The following is a 21,026-nucleotide window of genomic DNA, read 5'->3' on the forward strand; positions in this document are numbered from 1 at the left end:
TGGTCCTTTTAAAGTTTTGTGTCAAATTAATCCTGTCTCTTACAAACTTCTTCTTCCTCCTTCTCTTCGTATCCCTAATGCCTTTCACGTCTCTCTTCTTAAACCTCTCATCCTCAACCGTTTTTCTCCTAAATCTGTTCCTCCCACTCCTGTTTCCGGCTCCTCGGACATCTTCTCTGTCAAAGAGATCTTAGCCTCAAAAAAGGTCAGAGGAAAAACTTTTTTTTTAGTGGATTGGGAGGGTTGTGGTCCAGAAGAGAGGTCCTGGGAACCTGAGGACAATATCCTGGACAAAAGTCTGATCCTCAGGTTCTCAGGCCCCAAGAAGAGGGGGAGACCCAAGGGGGGGGGTACTGTTACGCCGAGCGCTCCGGGTCCCCGCTCCTCCCCGGAGCGCTCGCTACACTTCCCTCACTGCAGCGCCCCGGTCGGTTCCACGGACCCGGGGCGCTGCGTTACCACCTCCGGCCGGGATGCGATTCGCGATGCGGGTAGCGCCCGCTCGCGATGCGCACCCCGGCTCCCGTACCTGACTCGCTCCCCGTCAGTTCTGTCCCGGCGCGCGCGGCCCCGCTCCCTAGGGCGCGCGCGCGCCGGGTCTTTGCGATTTAAAGGGCCACTGCACCGCTGATTGGTGCAGTGGTTCCAATTAGTGTTTACACCTGTGCACTTCCCTATATCACCTCACTTCCCCTTCACTCCCTCGCCGGATCTTGTTGCCCTAGTGCCAGTGAAAGCGTTCCTTGTGTGTTCCTTGCCTGTGATTCCAGACCTTCTGCCGTTGCCCCTGACTACGATCCTTGCTGCCTGCCCCGACCTTCTGCTACGTCCGACCTTGCTTCTGTCTACTCCCTTGTACCGCGCCTATCTTCAGCAGCCAGAGAGGTTGAGCCGTTGCTAGGGGATACGACCTGGTCACTACCGCCGCAGCAAGACCATCCCGCTTTGCGGCGGGCTCTGGTGAAAACCAGTAGTGACTTAGAACCGATCCTCTAGCACGGTCCACGCCAATCCCTCTCTGGCACAGAGGATCCACCACCTGCCAGCCGGCATCGTGACACGTATTCTCCGTTGAGATATTGCAGCCGCTGCTGTGTCCAGGCCCAGGAGCCTTAGCACTGTGCTGTGATGTCACTCAATACCACTGACATCACTAGGTGTAAACAACATCTCTCCTTTGCTGTGTATGTGACTATGGAGCTGTTTGGTGATGTCGTCTATTACGGCCTTCATAGAAGCAACAGGAGATTGTTGCATCCATCTTGAACCCTCAGAACTACAGTGCTATGATGTCACTCACTTCCACAGGCCTTGCAGAGTGTAAACAACAACAACCCAGCTTTGTTGTGTATGTAACCAAAGGGATTTGTGATGTCACCTAGAACCTTCACAGCAGCGACAGCTTTATGAGGAGCATCAGCACTGCTCTGCCTGAGCAGAACCATCACCGCCATAGGTTGTCAAATAACCCGGATTTAACCCACACAGGTAAGTCCAATGGGGTGCAGGCATGTCCTCTATGCTTACAGCTTCCCGTGGGTGTTGGTTTGATACCGTTTGGGGACAGCCAAGGAGGCATCTGCAGGCAACAAAGGTAGGTGTGTGCTTGTGTGTGTGTTTCCTATGCAGATCCTAAGCCCAGTGTCACATGCAAGTAGGAGGAGTAAGAAGGGTTCCTGGCAAATCCGGGTTATGGATTGCATTTAAAAAGGCCCTGTGGGAGTGCAATGGGCCCCTGTCTTGCTGCTTAGCAATAATGGTATGGGTTTAGGTTCTGCTGTGTGTACTGGTGGTTGACTGCCCCCCAGCCCAGAGTGTGCATGGAAAATTGTCTGGCAGCCTCCCTGACAGCAAGCAGTGATAGTGCCCATGAAGGGGACCTTGTTGGGCCCGCCCCTTTCACGGTTATCGCTTCTCGGCCTTTTGGCTAAGATCAAGTGTAGTATCTGTTCTTATCAGTTTAATATCTGATACGTCCCCTATCTGGGGACCATATATTAAATGGATTTTTGAGAACGGGGGCCGATTTCGAAGCTTGCTTCCGTCGCCCTATGCATTGACCCGATATGGCAGTATCTTCGGGTACAGTGCACCACCCCCTTACAGGGTTAAAAAGAAAGATTCCTACTTTCATTGCTACCTGCTTGCTGGCTAGCCAGCTAGCCAGCCCTGTGGGCCTTGCTGCTGCTGCAGCCAAAAAACAAAAGGTGGTGCTGCTGCTGCTTCTGCTGCTTCTGCTTCTGCTTGTGTCTGGCCCCTGTTGGAGCGTCCAGGCACAGGACTTCTGCTGCTGCTGACTAAATGGCCTCCTTAATTGGATCATTTGAGTAGCCAGCACACCTGTGCAGGTAGGGCATGACATGATAGGCAGCTGCCTTGATAGCGGGTGGGTGCTGAATGTTCCTAATTGACAAAATAAGATTAATGCTTATGAAGAAATATAAAATCTCATCCCTTCCCCAATATCGCGCCACACCCCTACCCCTTAATTCCCTGGTTGAACGTGATGGACATATGTCTTTTTTCGACCGTACTAACTATGTAACTATGTAACATAACATGGGGGGGGGGGGGGGGGGTCTCCTGGCTGTTCACACAGGTGTGTCATTGCTGTACATTGACCATGCATTGCTTCTGTGGTATTGCAAAGGCAAAGACAAATGCTTCCAGCCATCCATTGCACTAATGGATTGGTCATCAGCTGGCTGTCTATGTCCCGCATCAATATAGACCAAAGTACAGAGGGTTAGGCTATGCTATTGTGCACCTACCTGATGCATCAGAAGGTGCGAGGCCCTTGCTAAATTCTGTGCACAGACTTTGAGATCTATGCTTTAGACTGTATCTAAACCTGCTCCAACATGGACTGACATTCTGGCCTACTTTCAGCCGATGCGACTTGTCTGTCGCTGAACAGTCGCTTTTTATGTATTCAGCACCTATGTATAATGTTGTAAAAATGCTCTAGAAGCTAAAGTCGCAGAAATGTCACACATATTTGGCCTGCAACTTTCTGTGCGACAAATTCAGACAGGAAAAATCAGTATAAATCCTTAGAAAATTATCCCCCAGTGTCTCCATCTGCTGGCGGTATTGAATAAGCATTGCTGCACTGATGGGGTATGCATTAGACGAAAAAAAAGAAGAAAAAGAAGAATAATACGCCCAGAAAAGAGGCGAAAAGGAGAAAAACGTAAAAAAACGTGAAAAAAAAGTAAGAGGAAGAGAAGGGAAAAAAAGGTGGAAATGGGTTTAAAAGTGATTTCGGCGGAGAAATATATATATATATATATATATATATATATATATATATATATATATGCGCACACACACACATAGATATAAACGTATTCTCCGTTGAGATATTGCAGCCGCTGCTGTGTCCAGGCCCAGGAGCCTTAGCACTGTGCTGTGATGTCACTCAATACCACTGACATCACTAGGTGTAAACAACATCTCTCCTTTGCTGTGTATGTGACTATGGAGCTGTTTGGTGATGTCGTCTATTACGGCCTTCATAGAAGCAACAGGAGATTGTTGCATCCATCTTGAACCCTCAGAACTACAGTGCTATGATGTCACTCACTTCCACAGGCCTTGCAGAGTGTAAACAACAACAACCCAGCTTTGTTGTGTATGTAACCAAAGGGATTTGTGATGTCACCTAGAACCTTCACAGCAGCGACAGCTTTATGAGGAGCATCAGCACTGCTCTGCCTGAGCAGAACCATCACCGCCATAGGTTGTCAAATAACCCGGATTTAACCCACACAGGTAAGTCCAATGGGGTGCAGGCATGTCCTCTATGCTTACAGCTTCCCGTGGGTGTTGGTTTGATACCGTTTGGGGACAGCCAAGGAGGCATCTGCAGGCAACAAAGGTAGGTGTGTGCTTGTGTGTGTGTTTCCTATGCAGATCCTAAGCCCAGTGTCACATGCAAGTAGGAGGAGTAAGAAGGGTTCCTGGCAAATCCGGGTTATGGATTGCATTTAAAAAGGCCCCGTGGGAGTGCAATGGGCCCCTGTCTTGCTGCTTAGCAATAATGGTATGGGTTTAGGTTCTGCTGTGTGTACTGGTGGTTGACTGCCCCCCAGCCCAGAGTGTGCATGGAAAATTGTCTGGCAGCCTCCCTGACAGCAAGCAGTGATAGTGCCCATGAAGGGGACCTTGTTGGGCCCGCCCCTTTCACGGTTATCGCTTCTCGGCCTTTTGGCTAAGATCAAGTGTAGTATCTGTTCTTATCAGTTTAATATCTGATACGTCCCCTATCTGGGGACCATATATTAAATGGATTTTTGAGAACGGGGGCCGATTTCGAAGCTTGCTTCCGTCGCCCTATGCATTGACCCGATATGGCAGTATCTTCGGGTACAGTGCACCACCCCCTTACAGGGTTAAAAAGAAAGATTCCTACTTTCATTGCTACCTGCTTGCTGGCTAGCCAGCTAGCCAGCCCTGTGGGCCTTGCTGCTGCTGCAGCCAAAAAACAAAAGGTGGTGCTGCTGCTGCTTCTGCTGCTTCTGCTTCTGCTTGTGTCTGGCCCCTGTTGGAGCGTCCAGGCACAGGACTTCTGCTGCTGCTGACTAAATGGCCTCCTTAATTGGATCATTTGAGTAGCCAGCACACCTGTGCAGGTAGGGCATGACATGATAGGCAGCTGCCTTGATAGCGGGTGGGTGCTGAATGTTCCTAATTGACAAAATAAGATTAATGCTTATGAAGAAATATAAAATCTCATCCCTTCCCCAATATCGCGCCACACCCCTACCCCTTAATTCCCTGGTTGAACGTGATGGACATATGTCTTTTTTCGACCGTACTAACTATGTAACTATGTAACATAACATGGGGGGGGGGCGGGGGGGGGTCTCCTGGCTGTTCACACAGGTGTGTCATTGCTGTACATTGACCATGCATTGCTTCTGTGGTATTGCAAAGGCAAAGACAAATGCTTCCAGCCATCCATTGCACTAATGGATTGGTCATCAGCTGGCTGTCTATGTCCCGCATCAATATAGACCAAAGTACAGAGGGTTAGGCTATGCTATTGTGCACCTACCTGATGCATCAGAAGGTGCGAGGCCCTTGCTAAATTCTGTGCACAGACTTTGAGATCTATGCTTTAGACTGTATCTAAACCTGCTCCAACATGGACTGACATTCTGGCCTACTTTCAGCCGATGCGACTTGTCTGTCGCTGAACAGTCGCTTTTTATGTATTCAGCACCTATGTATAATGTTGTAAAAATGCTCTAGAAGCTAAAGTCGCAGAAATGTCACACATATTTGGCCTGCAACTTTCTGTGCGACAAATTCAGACAGGAAAAATCAGTATAAATCCTTAGAAAATTATCCCCCAGTGTCTCCATCTGCTGGCGGTATTGAATAAGCATTGCTGCACTGATGGGGTATGCATTAGACGAAAAAAAAGAAGAAAAAGAAGAATAATACGCCCAGAAAAGAGGCGAAAAGGAGAAAAACGTAAAAAAACGTGAAAAAAAAGTAAGAGGAAGAGAAGGGAAAAAAAGGTGGAAATGGGTTTAAAAGTGATTTCGGCGGAGAAATATATATATATATATATATATATATATATATATATATATGCGCACACACACACATAGATATAAACGTATTCTCCGTTGAGATATTGCAGCCGCTGCTGTGTCCAGGCCCAGGAGCCTTAGCACTGTGCTGTGATGTCACTCAATACCACTGACATCACTAGGTGTAAACAACATCTCTCCTTTGCTGTGTATGTGACTATGGAGCTGTTTGGTGATGTCGTCTATTACGGCCTTCATAGAAGCAACAGGAGATTGTTGCATCCATCTTGAACCCTCAGAACTACAGTGCTATGATGTCACTCACTTCCACAGGCCTTGCAGAGTGTAAACAACAACAACCCAGCTTTGTTGTGTATGTAACCAAAGGGATTTGTGATGTCACCTAGAACCTTCACAGCAGCGACAGCTTTATGAGGAGCATCAGCACTGCTCTGCCTGAGCAGAACCATCACCGCCATAGGTTGTCAAATAACCCGGATTTAACCCACACAGGTAAGTCCAATGGGGTGCAGGCATGTCCTCTATGCTTACAGCTTCCCGTGGGTGTTGGTTTGATACCGTTTGGGGACAGCCAAGGAGGCATCTGCAGGCAACAAAGGTAGGTGTGTGCTTGTGTGTGTGTTTCCTATGCAGATCCTAAGCCCAGTGTCACATGCAAGTAGGAGGAGTAAGAAGGGTTCCTGGCAAATCCGGGTTATGGATTGCATTTAAAAAGGCCCCGTGGGAGTGCAATGGGCCCCTGTCTTGCTGCTTAGCAATAATGGTATGGGTTTAGGTTCTGCTGTGTGTACTGGTGGTTGACTGCCCCCCAGCCCAGAGTGTGCATGGAAAATTGTCTGGCAGCCTCCCTGACAGCAAGCAGTGATAGTGCCCATGAAGGGGACCTTGTTGGGCCCGCCCCTTTCACGGTTATCGCTTCTCGGCCTTTTGGCTAAGATCAAGTGTAGTATCTGTTCTTATCAGTTTAATATCTGATACGTCCCCTATCTGGGGACCATATATTAAATGGATTTTTGAGAACGGGGGCCGATTTCGAAGCTTGCTTCCGTCGCCCTATGCATTGACCCGATATGGCAGTATCTTCGGGTACAGTGCACCACCCCCTTACAGGGTTAAAAAGAAAGATTCCTACTTTCATTGCTACCTGCTTGCTGGCTAGCCAGCTAGCCAGCCCTGTGGGCCTTGCTGCTGCTGCAGCCAAAAAACAAAAGGTGGTGCTGCTGCTGCTTCTGCTGCTTCTGCTTCTGCTTGTGTCTGGCCCCTGTTGGAGCGTCCAGGCACAGGACTTCTGCTGCTGCTGACTAAATGGCCTCCTTAATTGGATCATTTGAGTAGCCAGCACACCTGTGCAGGTAGGGCATGACATGATAGGCAGCTGCCTTGATAGCGGGTGGGTGCTGAATGTTCCTAATTGACAAAATAAGATTAATGCTTATGAAGAAATATAAAATCTCATCCCTTCCCCAATATCGCGCCACACCCCTACCCCTTAATTCCCTGGTTGAACGTGATGGACATATGTCTTTTTTCGACCGTACTAACTATGTAACTATGTAACATAACATGGGGGGGGGGGGGGTCTCCTGGCTGTTCACACAGGTGTGTCATTGCTGTACATTGACCATGCATTGCTTCTGTGGTATTGCAAAGGCAAAGACAAATGCTTCCAGCCATCCATTGCACTAATGGATTGGTCATCAGCTGGCTGTCTATGTCCCGCATCAATATAGACCAAAGTACAGAGGGTTAGGCTATGCTATTGTGCACCTACCTGATGCATCAGAAGGTGCGAGGCCCTTGCTAAATTCTGTGCACAGACTTTGAGATCTATGCTTTAGACTGTATCTAAACCTGCTCCAACATGGACTGACATTCTGGCCTACTTTCAGCCGATGCGACTTGTCTGTCGCTGAACAGTCGCTTTTTATGTATTCAGCACCTATGTATAATGTTGTAAAAATGCTCTAGAAGCTAAAGTCGCAGAAATGTCACACATATTTGGCCTGCAACTTTCTGTGCGACAAATTCAGACAGGAAAAATCAGTATAAATCCTTAGAAAATTATCCCCCAGTGTCTCCATCTGCTGGCGGTATTGAATAAGCATTGCTGCACTGATGGGGTATGCATTAGACGAAAAAAAAGAAGAAAAAGAAGAATAATACGCCCAGAAAAGAGGCGAAAAGGAGAAAAACGTAAAAAAACGTGAAAAAAAAGTAAGAGGAAGAGAAGGGAAAAAAAGGTGGAAATGGGTTTAAAAGTGATTTTGGCGGAGAAATATATATATATATATATATATATATATATATATATATATATATATGCGCACACACACACATAGATATAAACGTATTCTCCGTTGAGATATTGCAGCCGCTGCTGTGTCCAGGCCCAGGAGCCTTAGCACTGTGCTGTGATGTCACTCAATACCACTGACATCACTAGGTGTAAACAACATCTCTCCTTTGCTGTGTATGTGACTATGGAGCTGTTTGGTGATGTCGTCTATTACGGCCTTCATAGAAGCAACAGGAGATTGTTGCATCCATCTTGAACCCTCAGAACTACAGTGCTATGATGTCACTCACTTCCACAGGCCTTGCAGAGTGTAAACAACAACAACCCAGCTTTGTTGTGTATGTAACCAAAGGGATTTGTGATGTCACCTAGAACCTTCACAGCAGCGACAGCTTTATGAGGAGCATCAGCACTGCTCTGCCTGAGCAGAACCATCACCGCCATAGGTTGTCAAATAACCCGGATTTAACCCACACAGGTAAGTCCAATGGGGTGCAGGCATGTCCTCTATGCTTACAGCTTCCCGTGGGTGTTGGTTTGATACCGTTTGGGGACAGCCAAGGAGGCATCTGCAGGCAACAAAGGTAGGTGTGTGCTTGTGTGTGTTGTTTCCTATGCAGATCCTAAGCCCAGTGTCACATGCAAGTAGGAGGAGTAAGAAGGGTTCCTGGCAAATCCGGGTTATGGATTGCATTTAAAAAGGCCCCGTGGGAGTGCAATGGGCCCCTGTCTTGCTGCTTAGCAATAATGGTATGGGTTTAGGTTCTGCTGTGTGTACTGGTGGTTGACTGCCCCCCAGCCCAGAGTGTGCATGGAAAATTGTCTGGCAGCCTCCCTGACAGCAAGCAGTGATAGTGCCCATGAAGGGGACCTTGTTGGGCCCGCCCCTTTCACGGTTATCGCTTCTCGGCCTTTTGGCTAAGATCAAGTGTAGTATCTGTTCTTATCAGTTTAATATCTGATACGTCCCCTATCTGGGGACCATATATTAAATGGATTTTTGAGAACGGGGGCCGATTTCGAAGCTTGCTTCCGTCGCCCTATGCATTGACCCGATATGGCAGTATCTTCGGGTACAGTGCACCACCCCCTTACAGGGTTAAAAAGAAAGATTCCTACTTTCATTGCTACCTGCTTGCTGGCTAGCCAGCTAGCCAGCCCTGTGGGCCTTGCTGCTGCTGCAGCCAAAAAACAAAAGGTGGTGCTGCTGCTGCTTCTGCTGCTTCTGCTTCTGCTTGTGTCTGGCCCCTGTTGGAGCGTCCAGGCACAGGACTTCTGCTGCTGCTGACTAAATGGCCTCCTTAATTGGATCATTTGAGTAGCCAGCACACCTGTGCAGGTAGGGCATGACATGATAGGCAGCTGCCTTGATAGCGGGTGGGTGCTGAATGTTCCTAATTGACAAAATAAGATTAATGCTTATGAAGAAATATAAAATCTCATCCCTTCCCCAATATCGCGCCACACCCCTACCCCTTAATTCCCTGGTTGAACGTGATGGACATATGTCTTTTTTCGACCGTACTAACTATGTAACTATGTAACATAACATGGGGGGGGGGGTCTCCTGGCTGTTCACACAGGTGTGTCATTGCTGTACATTGACCATGCATTGCTTCTGTGGTATTGCAAAGGCAAAGACAAATGCTTCCAGCCATCCATTGCACTAATGGATTGGTCATCAGCTGGCTGTCTATGTCCCGCATCAATATAGACCAAAGTACAGAGGGTTAGGCTATGCTATTGTGCACCTACCTGATGCATCAGAAGGTGCGAGGCCCTTGCTAAATTCTGTGCACAGACTTTGAGATCTATGCTTTAGACTGTATCTAAACCTGCTCCAACATGGACTGACATTCTGGCCTACTTTCAGCCGATGCGACTTGTCTGTCGCTGAACAGTCGCTTTTTATGTATTCAGCACCTATGTATAATGTTGTAAAAATGCTCTAGAAGCTAAAGTCGCAGAAATGTCACACATATTTGGCCTGCAACTTTCTGTGCGACAAATTCAGACAGGAAAAATCAGTATAAATCCTTAGAAAATTATCCCCCAGTGTCTCCATCTGCTGGCGGTATTGAATAAGCATTGCTGCACTGATGGGGTATGCATTAGACGAAAAAAAAGAAGAAAAAGAAGAATAATACGCCCAGAAAAGAGGCGAAAAGGAGAAAAACGTAAAAAAACGTGAAAAAAAAGTAAGAGGAAGAGAAGGGAAAAAAAGGTGGAAATGGGTTTAAAAGTGATTTCGGCGGAGAAATATATATATATATATATATATTATATATATATATATATATCTCACAGAAAAGAAAACGTCCGGCACTCGAGAAGATGCAGGTAAAACTTGTCAATGGCTTTATTCACACGCTTAGGCAGGACACAATCTGACGCGTTTCGCACCCTCAGGTGCTTAGTCGTAGATAGACATACACTCAATAATGCAGGTTAAAATACACATGAGTTTGGTCACATGACCACATGAATCTTAATTAAAAACAGTTGGTTACAAAACATGGCATTGGGAATCATGATCACATTTAATCGTTCGGAGAGAGTTCACACCAGGATGCAATCAATGCGGCTTTAAATTTCACATTACAAGTAACATTCAAATTTCAAACTTGAATAGTCCAAAGGCTAATCTACCAATACTACCGATATTCATATTGATTTAGGGGTGCATATTTAACCGCAATAACAATTTAAACTATATCTACACATAAGAATCCGAGATATTTTTATATATAAATCAATAACCTCATGGTGTGTATCACACCATGTGAACAACCCCCTATAATTTGCGACAATTCAAAATTTATTATATGTACCGATATTCATATTGGTTTAGAGGTACATATTTACCGAAATACGCACTTTAAACTATATCTAAACATCAAAATCCGAGATATTTTTATATATAAATCGATAACCGCATGATGTGCATCACGCCGTGTGAACATCCCCCTATAATTTACAACAATTCGAAATTTATTATATGTGCACAAGAAACGAAGAATGTAAGTTAGACCGGGGACTAAACTTGCGTGATTAATAATAAATTGTATACATCCACCATATTTACTTACTCGATTTATGCACACGTTAACATTAAATCCAATCTTTTATTTAATCCTTGCGGGAATCTTGTTCCCAAGAGGAACATCCAATGTGCCTCTCTATTGTATAATTTCTTTCTGAGATCGCCTCCCCTAGGTCCTAAGGTGACTTTTTCTACTCCCAATACTCGTAAATGGGTAGTGTCCCCTGAATGGGACTCTCTAAAGTGACGTGACAGCATAGACATGTTTGTCAAACTACTTTTAGCATCCGTAATATGTTTCCTGAACCTCACTTTTAATGAATTCCCCGAGCATCCTACATATTGCAAATTGCACGCAATGCATGTGGCTACATATATGATGGATTTAGTATTACAATTGATGTATTGATGTATATTGTATGTCCTATTTGTTGTGCAAGACGTTACAGTATTTGTGTTCACCATATGTGTACATGTGATGCATCTGGTATGACCACATTTGCGATTACCTATATTCCTCAACCAGTCCCGATCCTTTACATTTTCCTTTTGACTAATAAATAGACTGGGTGAGACTCTGGTTCCAATAGTGGGGCCTCTCCTAGACACAATAGAAATACCTTCTGATAATAAGTCTCTTAATATTGGGTCTGTTTCTAATACCGGAATATATCTATTTATTATTTTCTTAATCTGCCCAAATTGGGTGCTGTATGAGGTCACAAAAAATGGTGGTCTATCTTTACTCGAATTTACATTTTCATTTGTATTTATGGCTGATATGTCTCCAACCTTATGTGAGTCCCTTCTATTCTGATGCCTGCTGGAATAGGATACTAGTTCCTCGCGTCCCCGTCCTTCTATTCTTATTTCTGCTTTTTTTAATATTTTTTCACTATAACCCCTCTGTTCCAATCTAGTATGAAGTTCCTCTGCTGCAATTTTAAATTGTGTCTCACTAGAGCAGTTACGTTTTATTCTACATAATTCGCCATAGGGAATATTATCCAGGACATGTCGTGGATGGCAGGAGGAGGCTAACAAAATGGAGTTAGAGGCTGTATCTTTTCTATAGGGGCGAATTTCTATGCCATCACTCCCACTAATCAACGAAATGTCCAAAAAATTAATTGTATTTTTATCAAAATGTGAGGTAAACCCCAAATTTAGGTTGTTATTCCCAATATACTTAACAAATTCCGAAAATAGTGTCTCTGTACCCCTCCAAATTATCAATAAATCGTCTATGTAGCGACTGATCCAGTGTATGTTATCATGATATGGGTTTTTGTCACTGAAAATAAAAAGTTGCTCCCAGTGAAACATGTAGATATTTGCAAAAGACGGGGAATATTTGGCACCCATTGATGCTCCCCTGGTCTGCAGGTAGAAACCACCATCGAACACGAAGTAGTTGTGTTTGAGCAAAAACTCCGTGGCGATGGTGATAAATTCCCGCAGACCAGGGGAGTATGTGCTGAACTTTTCCATATGGATGGATAGGGCCTCGAGGCCTTTAGACCAGGGAATGCATGGATATAAGCCTATAACATCACACGTTGCCCATGACAACTGCTCATCCCACACGATTTTTTCTAAGATATTGATCACATGCTTAGTGTCTTGTGTGAACGTGGGGGTGATTTTAGTCAGGGGTTGGAGATGGTGATCCACCCATTCTCCAAGGCGTTCACCCAGCGACCCAATGCCAGCAACTATTGGCCGAAGGGGAGGTGGAAATACACCTTTATGTACCTTGGGGAGTGAGTGGAACACTGGTGTAACTGGATTCTCTACAAACAGATATTCTTCCAGTTTTTTGTTAATTGCCCCCAGTGCTACACCCTCTTCCAATATTTTCTTAAGTTCCATTTGGTACGTTTTAGTAGGGTCATTTCTTAATTTACAGTAAGTTGATGTGTCTAATAACATATCCTCATTGAGTTTTTTGTATAACCCTGAATCCAGAACAATAATATTTCCACCTTTATCAGCATTACGAATTACGATAGATTTATTCTCAGATAATTCCTTCAATGCTATACGTTCATTTTTGTTTAAATTGTCATAAGCATTATTCCGAGACACCTGTTCATTAAGTTTCACTAGGTCCCGCTCGACCAACTCCTGGAATCTATCCAGCGCCTCCGAACGGGAGGCAACAGGATAGAAACCAGGGTTGGCCGAGCGGTAGTTATTATTCCTACTATCATCGACAACTGCATTTTCTTTCTGCAAACAGGTAAGCTGTAATAATACATTTTGATCCTTGAAATTAGTAACATTAACATTAATTTCTTCACCATCGTTCGCTACTGATCCTTCCACAACTGTACCTGAGGATTCTCCCTCCTCATGACTCATAACCCCCTTGTGAAAGTGTCTTTTGAGAGTGAGTCCTCTTGCCAATTTATTAACATCTAATATGGTATTAAAAAGTTCGAACTTACTTGTCGGCACAAAATTCAGTCCTTTACCAAGTACAGTAATTTGGTCAGCAGATAAGATGCATGCAGATAAGTTCATTACCGGATTTATCTCGGAACCAGTAGCGAGCGCAGGGGATATCTTCTTTCTTCTATGTTTGCGTCCAGCTCTCCTTGTTTTTGACCCTTTAGGCTGTCGGTCTGGCCCAGACGGTTTTTTGGAATAGCTCCAAGTTCTTTAGATGGTGCGGCAATCGATGTTAGTTTCTTTTTCTGTTGCTGTGCTGATGAGTATTGTGCACCTGTGTTTTCCTCTTGGGAACTTTCAGGGTCTGAAAAGCTCACTTTCCTTGCAGATCGGGACCTTGGATGATTTCTGCGTTTGGATCTGGATCGTGGTGTGCGTAAAATAGAACGCGGTGTGTCTAGATTGTCCCCTTTATTAAGATGCCACGAGAACACTTGATCTTTGTTGTAGTCCAGAATATCTCTTTGAAATTTACTTTTTTTAATGTCCATTATGGAGTTTTCCACACTGTCTAGTTTCTCCAATGCTGCTTGTTCCACGCTGGCAAAATCCTTGTGCTCTTTGTACATAGCCAGCTGGGTCCTAAGGCCCTCCATTTCTTGCTGCATACTGGCTAATTCCAGGGATTCTTCCTCCACAATATATGTCATAAGTTTGGCTGAACATTCCAGCAATGCGGAGTCCCATTTGGTGATGAATCCCTGTGAGTATGTTTTTATGGGTCTTTTTTTCAGTCTGAGACCCCTTGGAACAATGTTCTTTTCTAAATATGTAGTGAGAGTTTTGTTATCCCACCAGGTCTTCGTCTCTTTAATCATGAGATTCTCCAACTGTCTTGTAATGGCAAGCATGTCAGGGGGAACCACGTTAACCGTGGTTGTTACAAAATCATTGAACACTGTTTGAGCTTTCGCATCTCTGCTCGGACCATATTTGTCCATATTACTCACATCAGCGGTTACAGGTTCCCCCAGTCCTAGCCTTGGCGTTTCCAAATTAGATTCAGCCATGTTAATCCACGCGGTGGGAGCACTCCAATGCGGGAACTGTTTGATGCAGATAGGGTCAGGCTGCTCACCACTCTCGTGTTTGCTGCGCTATCTCGTGCTGCGGACACCGGTACCGCTCCCGGCTTAGTAGAACTCTCACAGAAAAGAAAACGTCCGGCACTCGAGAAGATGCAGGTAAAACTTGTCAATGGCTTTATTCACACGCTTAGGCAGGACACAATCTGACGCGTTTCGCACCCTCAGGTGCTTAGTCGTAGATAGACATACACTCAATAATGCAGGTTAAAATACACATGAGTTTGGTCACATGACCACATGAATCTTAATTAAAAACAGTTGGTTACAAAACATGGCATTGGGAATCATGATCACATTTAATCGTTCGGAGAGAGTTCACACCAGGATGCAATCAATGCGGCTTTAAATTTCACATTACAAGTAACATTCAAATTTCAAACTTGAATAGTCCAAAGGCTAATCTACCAATACTACCGATATTCATATTGATTTAGGGGTGCATATTTAACCGCAATAACAATTTAAACTATATCTACACATAAGAATCCGAGATATTTTTATATATAAATCAATAACCTCATGGTGTGTATCACACCATGTGAACAACCCCCTATAATTTGCGACAATTCAAAATTTATTATATGTACCGATATTCATATTGGTTTAGAGGTACATATTTACCGAAATACGCACTTTAAACTATATCTAAACATCAAAATCCGAGATATTTTTATATATAAATCGATAACCGCATGATGTGCATCACGCCGTGTGAACATCCCCCTATAATTTACAACAATTCGAAATTTATTATATGTGCACAAGAAACGAAGAATGTAAGTTAGACCGGGGACTATACTTGCGTGATTAATAATAAATTGTATACATCCACCATATTTACTTACTCGATTTATGCACACGTTAACATTAAATCCAATCTTTTATTTAATCCTTGCGGGAATCTTGTTCCCAAGAGGAACATCCAATGTGCCTCTCTATTGTATAATTTCTTTCTAAGATCGCCTCCCCTAGGTCCTAAGGTGACTTTTTCTACTCCCAATACTCGTAAATGGGTAGTGTCCCCTGAATGGGACTCTCTAAAGTGACGTGACAGCATAGACATGTTTGTCAAACTACTTTTAGCATCCGTAATATGTTTCCTGAACCTCACTTTTAATGAATTCCCCGAGCATCCTACATATTGCAAATTGCACGCAATGCATGTGGCTACATATATGATGGATTTAGTATTACAATTGATGTATTGATGTATATTGTATGTCCTATTTGTTGTGCAAGACGTTACAGTATTTGTGTTCACCATATGTGTACATGTGATGCATCTGGTATGACCACATTTGCGATTACCTATATTCCTCAACTAGTCCCGATCCTTTACATTTTCCTTTTGACTAATAAATAGACTGGGTGAGACTCTGGTTCCAATAGTGGGGCCTCTCCTAGACACAATAGAAATACCTTCTGATAATAAGTCTCTTAATATTGGGTGAGCAGCCCAAACACGAGAGTGGTGAGCAGCCTGACCCTATCTGCATCAAACAGTTCCCGCATTGGAGTGCTCCCACCGCGTGGATTAACATGGCTGAATCTAATTTGGAAACGCCAAGGCTAGGACTGGGGGAACCTGTAACCGCTGATGTGAGTAATATGGACAAATATGGTCCGAGCAGAGATGCGAAAGCTCAAACAGTGTTCAATGATTTTGTAACAACCACGGTTAACGTGGTTCCCCCTGACATGCTTGCCATTACAAGACAGTTGGAGAATCTCATGATTAAAGAGACGAAGACCTGGTGGGATAACAAAACTCTCACTACATATTTAGAAAAGAACATTGTTCCAAGGGGTCTCAGACTGAAAAAAAGACCCATAAAAACATACTCACAGGGATTCATCACCAAATGGGACTCCGCATTGCTGGAATGTTCAGCCAAACTTATGACATATATTGTGGAGGAAGAATCCCTGGAATTAGCCAGTATGCAGCAAGAAATGGAGGGCCTTAGGACCCAGCTGGCTATGTACAAAGAGCACAAGGATTTTGCCAGCGTGGAACAAGCAGCATTGGAGAAACTAGACAGTGTGGAAAACTCCATAATGGACATTAAAAAAAGTAAATTTCAAAGAGATATTCTGGACTACAACAAAGATCAAGTGTTCTCGTGGCATCTTAATAAAGGGGACAATCCAGACACACCGCGTTCTATTTTACGCACACCACGATCCAGATCCAAACGCAGAAATCATCCAAGGTCCCGATCTGCAAGGAAAGTGAGCTTTTCAGACCCTGAAAGTTCCCAAGAGGAAAACACAGGTGCACAATACTCATCAGCACAGCAACAGAAAAAGAAACTAACATCGATTGCCGCACCATCTAAAGAACTTGGAGCTATTCCAAAAAACCGTCTGGGCCAGACCGACAGCCTAAAGGGTCAAAAACAAGGAGAGCTGGACGCAAACATAGAAGAAAGAAGATATCCCCTGCGCTCGCTACTGGTTCCGAGATAAATCCGGTAATGAACTTATCTGCATGCATCTTATCTGCTGACCAAATTACTGTACTTGGTAAAGGACTGAATTTTGTGCCGACAAGTAAGTTCGAACTTTTTAATACCATATTAGATGTTAATAAATTGGCAAGAGGACTCACTCTCAAAAGACACTTTCACAAGGGGGTTATGAGTCATGAGGAGGGAGAATCCTCAGGTACAGTTGTGGAAGGATCAGTAGCGAACGATGGTGAAGAAATTAATGTTAATGTTACTAATTTCAAGGATCAAAATGTATTATTACAGCTTACCTGTTTGCAGAAAGAAAATGCAGTTGTCGATGATAGTAGGAATAATAACTACCGCTCGGCCAACCCTGGTTTCTATCCTGTTGCCTCCCGTTCGGAGGCGCTGGATAGATTCCAGGAGTTGGTCGAGCGGGACCTAGTGAAACTTAATGAACAGGTGTCTCGGAATAATGCTTATGACAATTTAAACAAAAATGAACGTATAGCATTGAAGGAATTATCTGAGAATAAATCTATCGTAATTCGTAATGCTGATAAAGGTGGAAATATTATTGTTCTGGATTCAGGGTTATACAAAAAACTCAATGAGGATATGTTATTAGACACATCAACTTACTGTAAATTAAGAAATGACCCTACTAAAACGTACCAAATGGAACTTAAGAAAATATTGGAAGAGGGTGTAGCACTGGGGGCAATTAACAAAAAACTGGAAGAATATCTGTTTGTAGAGAATCCAGTTACACCAGTGTTCCACTCACTCCCCAAGGTACATAAAGGTGTATTTCCACCTCCCCTTCGGCCAATAGTTGCTGGCATTGGGTCGCTGGGTGAACGCCTTGGAGAATGGGTGGATCACCATCTCCAACCCCTGACTAAAATCACCCCCACGTTCACACAAGACACTAAGCATGTGATCAATATCTTAGAAAAAATCGTGTGGGATGAGCAGTCGTCATGGGCAACGTGTGATGTTATAGGCTTATATCCATGCATTCCCTGGTCTAAAGGCCTCGAGGCCCTATTCATCCATATGGAAAAGTTCAGCACATACTCCCCTGGTCTGCGGGAATTTATCACCATCGCCACGGAGTTTTTGCTCAAACACAACTACTTCGTGTTCGATGGTGGTTTCTACCTGCAGACCAGGGGAGCATCAATGGGTGCCAAATATTCCCCGTCTTTTGCAAATATCTACATGTTTCACTGGGAGCAACTTTTTATTTTCAGTGACAAAAACCCATATCATGATAACATACACTGGATCAGTCGCTACATAGACGATTTATTGATAATTTGGAGGGGTACAGAGACACTATTTTCGGAATTTGTTAAGTATATTGGGAATAACAACCTAAATTTGGGGTTTACCTCACATTTTGATAAAAATACAATTAATTTTTTGGACATTTCGTTGATTAGTGGGAGTGATGGCATAGAAATTCGCCCCTATAGAAAAGATACAGCCTCTAACTCCATTTTGTTAGCCTCCTCCTGCCATCCACGACATGTCCTGGATAATATTCCCTATGGCGAATTATGTAGAATAAAACGTAACTGCTCTAGTGAGACACAATTTAAAATTGCAGCAGAGGAACTTCATACTAGATTGGAACAGAGGGGTTATAGTGAAAAAATATTAAAAAAAGCAGAAATAAGAATAGAAGGACGGGGACGCGAGGAACTAGTATCCTATTCCAGCAGGCATCAGAATAGAAGGGACTCACATAAGGTTGGAGACATATCAGCCATAAATACAAATGAAAATGTAAATTCGAGTAAAGATAGACCACCATTTTTTGTGACCTCATACAGCACCCAATTTGGGCAGATTAAGAAAATAATAAATAGATATATTCCGGTATTAGAAACAGACCCAATATTAAGAGACTTATTATCAGAAGGTATTTCTATTGTGTCTAGGAGAGGCCCCACTATTGGAACCAGAGTCTCACCCAGTCTATTTATTAGTCAAAAGGAAAATGTAAAGGATCGGGACTGGTTGAGGAATATAGGTAATCGCAAATGTGGTCATACCAGATGCATCACATGTACACATATGGTGAACACAAATACTGTAACGTCTTGCACAACAAATAGGACATACAATATACATCAATACATCAATTGTAATACTAAATCCATCATATATGTAGCCACATGCATTGCGTGCAATTTGCAATATGTAGGATGCTCGGGGAATTCATTAAAAGTGAGGTTCAGGAAACATATTACGGATGCTAAAAGTAGTTTGACAAACATGTCTATGCTGTCACGTCACTTTAGAGAGTCCCATTCAGGGGACACTACCCATTTACGAGTATTGGGAGTAGAAAAAGTCACCTTAGGACCTAGGGGAGGCGATCTCAGAAAGAAATTATACAATAGAGAGGCACATTGGATGTTCCTCTTGGGAACAAGATTCCCGCAAGGATTAAATAAAAGATTGGATTTAATGTTAACGTGTGCATAAATCGAGTAAGTAAATATGGTGGATGTATACAATTTATTATTAATCACGCAAGTTTAGTCCCCGGTCTAACTTACATTCTTCGTTTCTTGTGCACATATAATAAATTTCGAATTGTTGTAAATTATAGGGGGATGTTCACACGGCGTGATGCACATCATGCGGTTATCGATTTATATATAAAAATATCTCGGATTTTGATGTTTAGATATAGTTTAAAGTGCGTATTTCGGTAAATATGTACCTCTAAACCAATATGAATATCGGTACATATAATAAATTTTGAATTGTCGCAAATTATAGGGGGTTGTTCACATGGTGTGATACACACCATGAGGTTATTGATTTATATATAAAAATATCTCGGATTCTTATGTGTAGATATAGTTTAAATTGTTATTGCGGTTAAATATGCACCCCTAAATCAATATGAATATCGGTAGTATTGGTAGATTAGCCTTTGGACTATTCAAGTTTGAAATTTGAATGTTACTTGTAATGTGAAATTTAAAGCCGCATTGATTGCATCCTGGTGTGAACTCTCTCCGAACGATTAAATGTGATCATGATTCCCAATGCCATGTTTTGTAACCAACTGTTTTTAATTAAGATTCATGTGGTCATGTGACCAAACTCATGTGTATTTTAACCTGCATTATTGAGTGTATGTCTATCTACGACTAAGCACCTGAGGGTGCGAAACGCGTCAGATTGTGTCCTGCCTAAGCGTGTGACTAAAGCCATTGACAAGTTTTACCTGCATCTTCTCGAGTGCCGGACGTTTTCTTTTCTGTGAGAGTTCTACTAAGCCGGGAGCGGTACCGGTGTCCGCAGCACGAGATAGCGCAGCAAACACGAGAGTGGTGAGCAGCCTGACCCTATCTGCATATATATATATATATATATATATGCGCACACACACACATAGATATAAACGTATTCTCCGTTGAGATATTGCAGCCGCTGCTGTGTCCAGGCCCAGGAGCCTTAGCACTGTGCTGTGATGTCACTCAATACCACTGACATCACTAGGTGTAAACAACATCTCTCCTTTGCTGTGTATGTGACTATGGAGCTGTTTGGTGATGTCGTCTATTACGGCCTTCATAGAAGCAACAGGAGATTGTTGCATCCATCTTGAACCCTCAGAACTACAGTGCTATGATGTCACTCACTTCCACAGGCCTTGCAGAGTGTAAACAACAACAACCCAGCTTTGTTGTGTATGTAACCAAAGGGATTTGTGATGTCACCTAGAACCTTCACAGCAGCGACAGCTTTATGAGGAGCATCAGCACTGCTCTGCCTGAGCAGAACCATCACCGCCATAGGTTGTCAAATAACCCGGATTTAACCCACACAGGTAAGTCCAATGGGGTGCAGGCATGTCCTCTATGCTTACAGCTTCCCGTGGGTGTTGGTTTGATACCGTTTGGGGACAGCCAAGGAGGCATCTGCAGGCAACAAAGGTAGGTGTGTGCTTGTGTGTGTGTTTCCTATGCAGATCCTAAGCCCAGTGTCACATGCAAGTAGGAGGAGTAAGAAGGGTTCCTGGCAAATCCGGGTTATGGATTGCATTTAAAAAGGCCCCGTGGGAGTGCAATGGGCCCCTGTCTTGCTGCTTAGCAATAA

At 43.7% G+C, this 21,026-nt stretch overlaps 1 protein-coding gene and 4 non-coding genes across 5 annotated transcripts; all 5 read left to right on the forward strand.

Annotated features, from left to right (window-relative positions):
- Nucleotides 1–1,907: 1,907 nt before the first annotated feature.
- On the forward strand, nucleotides 1,908–2,098 carry LOC130317628 (U2 spliceosomal RNA). The gene has a single exon (XR_008864714.1). It is a non-coding gene; the product is annotated as a U2 spliceosomal RNA (small nuclear RNA).
- A 2,095-nt stretch (nucleotides 2,099–4,193) lies between these two features.
- LOC130317629 (U2 spliceosomal RNA) lies at nucleotides 4,194–4,384 on the forward strand. The gene has a single exon (XR_008864715.1). It is a non-coding gene; the product is annotated as a U2 spliceosomal RNA (small nuclear RNA).
- Nucleotides 4,385–6,475: 2,091 nt separating this feature from the next.
- Nucleotides 6,476–6,666, forward strand: LOC130317630 (U2 spliceosomal RNA). Its single transcript, XR_008864716.1, has one exon. It is a non-coding gene; the product is annotated as a U2 spliceosomal RNA (small nuclear RNA).
- A 2,092-nt stretch (nucleotides 6,667–8,758) lies between these two features.
- LOC130317631 (U2 spliceosomal RNA) lies at nucleotides 8,759–8,949 on the forward strand. The gene has a single exon (XR_008864717.1). It is a non-coding gene; the product is annotated as a U2 spliceosomal RNA (small nuclear RNA).
- A 7,022-nt stretch (nucleotides 8,950–15,971) lies between these two features.
- LOC130317626 (uncharacterized) lies at nucleotides 15,972–20,229 on the forward strand. The gene is made up of 2 exons (XM_056552844.1): nucleotides 15,972–16,998; nucleotides 20,167–20,229. Exon 1 carries the CDS (start codon nucleotides 15,985–15,987, stop codon nucleotides 16,912–16,914), a length of 930 nt encoding a protein of 309 aa, XP_056408819.1. The 5' UTR covers nucleotides 15,972–15,984; the 3' UTR covers nucleotides 16,915–16,998; nucleotides 20,167–20,229.
- Nucleotides 20,230–21,026: the final 797 nt, after the last annotated feature.

The sequence above is a fragment of the Hyla sarda genome, unplaced genomic scaffold (genome assembly GCF_029499605.1).
Source record: "Hyla sarda isolate aHylSar1 unplaced genomic scaffold, aHylSar1.hap1 scaffold_2003, whole genome shotgun sequence".
NCBI classification, from domain to species: Eukaryota; Metazoa; Chordata; class Amphibia; order Anura; family Hylidae; genus Hyla; species Hyla sarda.

What these genes read in the sequence shown, in the direction of transcription:
- LOC130317626 (XM_056552844.1), top strand. Translation starts at nt 15,985, where the DNA reads ATGGCTGAATCTAATTTGGAAACGCCAAGGCTAGGACTGGGGGAACCT.